The sequence below is a fragment of the Cucumis melo genome, chromosome 11 (assembly GCF_025177605.1).
Source record: "Cucumis melo cultivar AY chromosome 11, USDA_Cmelo_AY_1.0, whole genome shotgun sequence".
NCBI classification, from domain to species: domain Eukaryota; kingdom Viridiplantae; phylum Streptophyta; class Magnoliopsida; order Cucurbitales; family Cucurbitaceae; genus Cucumis; species Cucumis melo.
In genome coordinates, this window is record NC_066867.1 from 26,773,012 (window position 1) to 26,774,300 (window position 1,289).

The 1,289-nt window shown below is 36.9% G+C and overlaps 1 protein-coding gene across 1 annotated transcript; it reads right to left on the reverse strand.

Annotated features, from left to right (window-relative positions):
- Window positions 1-223: 223 nt before the first annotated feature.
- On the reverse strand, window positions 224-909 carry LOC103501874 (uncharacterized). Its single transcript, XM_008465602.3, has one exon. It carries the CDS (start codon window positions 837-839, stop codon window positions 369-371), a length of 471 nt encoding a protein of 156 aa, XP_008463824.1. The 5' UTR covers window positions 840-909; the 3' UTR covers window positions 224-368.
- Between the last annotated feature and the right edge of the window lie 380 nt (window positions 910-1,289).

The window sequence follows — 1,289 nt, forward strand, 5'->3', positions numbered from 1 at the left end:
TATTCACTTTACAACTTAAAAGGACAATGTAAATACAAATCCCAAACGTTTTCTTCTCAAATCTCATGGGTTTTCTTTTCTTTTCTTTTCTTTTCTTTTCTTTTCTTTTTTTTCTTTCAAATTTACCATGAGAAAATTAAAAAGATCCTTTTTCTTTTTTACCGCTTCAAAACGAATGGTAAAAATTCCGAGTCTTCTCCTTTTCTTTTCAAGATTTCACAACCCGGAAAAAAAAACTGGATGATTAATAACAAACTTACCCCCCAGTAAAAAAGAGAGAAAAAACCCAAATTACCCCTCCGCTTCGCCGGGAATTCAGATTCCGGCGTGGGCAAAAATTAAATTTTGATATGTAAAGTATAATTTGTTTAGTCTTCAGAAATGCTCTCTAAATGGGGCCGCCATACGATAACCCGGCTGCCGCTGCGTCGTTCCCGCCGCGACGGTTTTTTGTCGGAGACAACATCGGAGAGGTAAGAGTCACTGTCTGCGGCGGCGGTGGGCACGGCAGCGACGGTGCAATTTTTTACTTTTCTTGAAGGAGTTTTAAGGGTGGTTCCAGCGTTTCTTTTCTTCTCCGGCAGAGAAGTGGACGGAATCAAGAAATAGATGCTTCCCCTTTTGAGCTCGGATTCGGGCGAGAGGATCAGAATCCGGCGAACAACTCCTTGTGAAGAAGGCTTACTAAGGACGTGATTTGGGTTGGCTTTTAGGACGTCGCCGGCGGTGATCGGATGAGTAATTTCTTCGACGTGGCCGTTTAAATGGACGATTCGGATCAAATCTAAAGCTCCACAAGGAAGAACACAAGCTAAACAGCATCTTAAACTGTTACCCATTTCGAGAAATTATGAAAAGTTTGGAACTTTGAAGAAAAAATGTTTGAATATTATGAATGGGGGAAGGAAATGGAAGGACATCGAGGGATTTATAAAGACCCCCAAATTTACTCGTACGAACAACAAAACCAACAAGGTGGTGGGTTTCTTTTTTCTAATTTATTAAATTGAATGATTGAATTACCAATTTGCCCCTTTGAGTAAATTCCAATTCTAGTGGCCCTTTTGTTTGTATTTGAAAAATCACTAGTTAAGTTTAGTATCATTTTGTTTCTAATTTTATTTACTTTATTTTTTTTTTCATTTTAAAAATCCTTATTTTGATCAATGTAGTGTCAGTCAATTTTTTTTTTTTTTTTTAAAGTAATCATCTTGATCAATTAAGAATAGAATGAAAGGACCAAATGGTCAATCTTTTTAATATAGACAGTTTTAAGAGTATATGAATCA

What these genes read in the sequence shown, in the direction of transcription:
- LOC103501874 (XM_008465602.3), bottom strand. Translation starts at nt 839, where the DNA reads ATGGGTAACAGTTTAAGATGCTGTTTAGCTTGTGTTCTTCCTTGTGGA.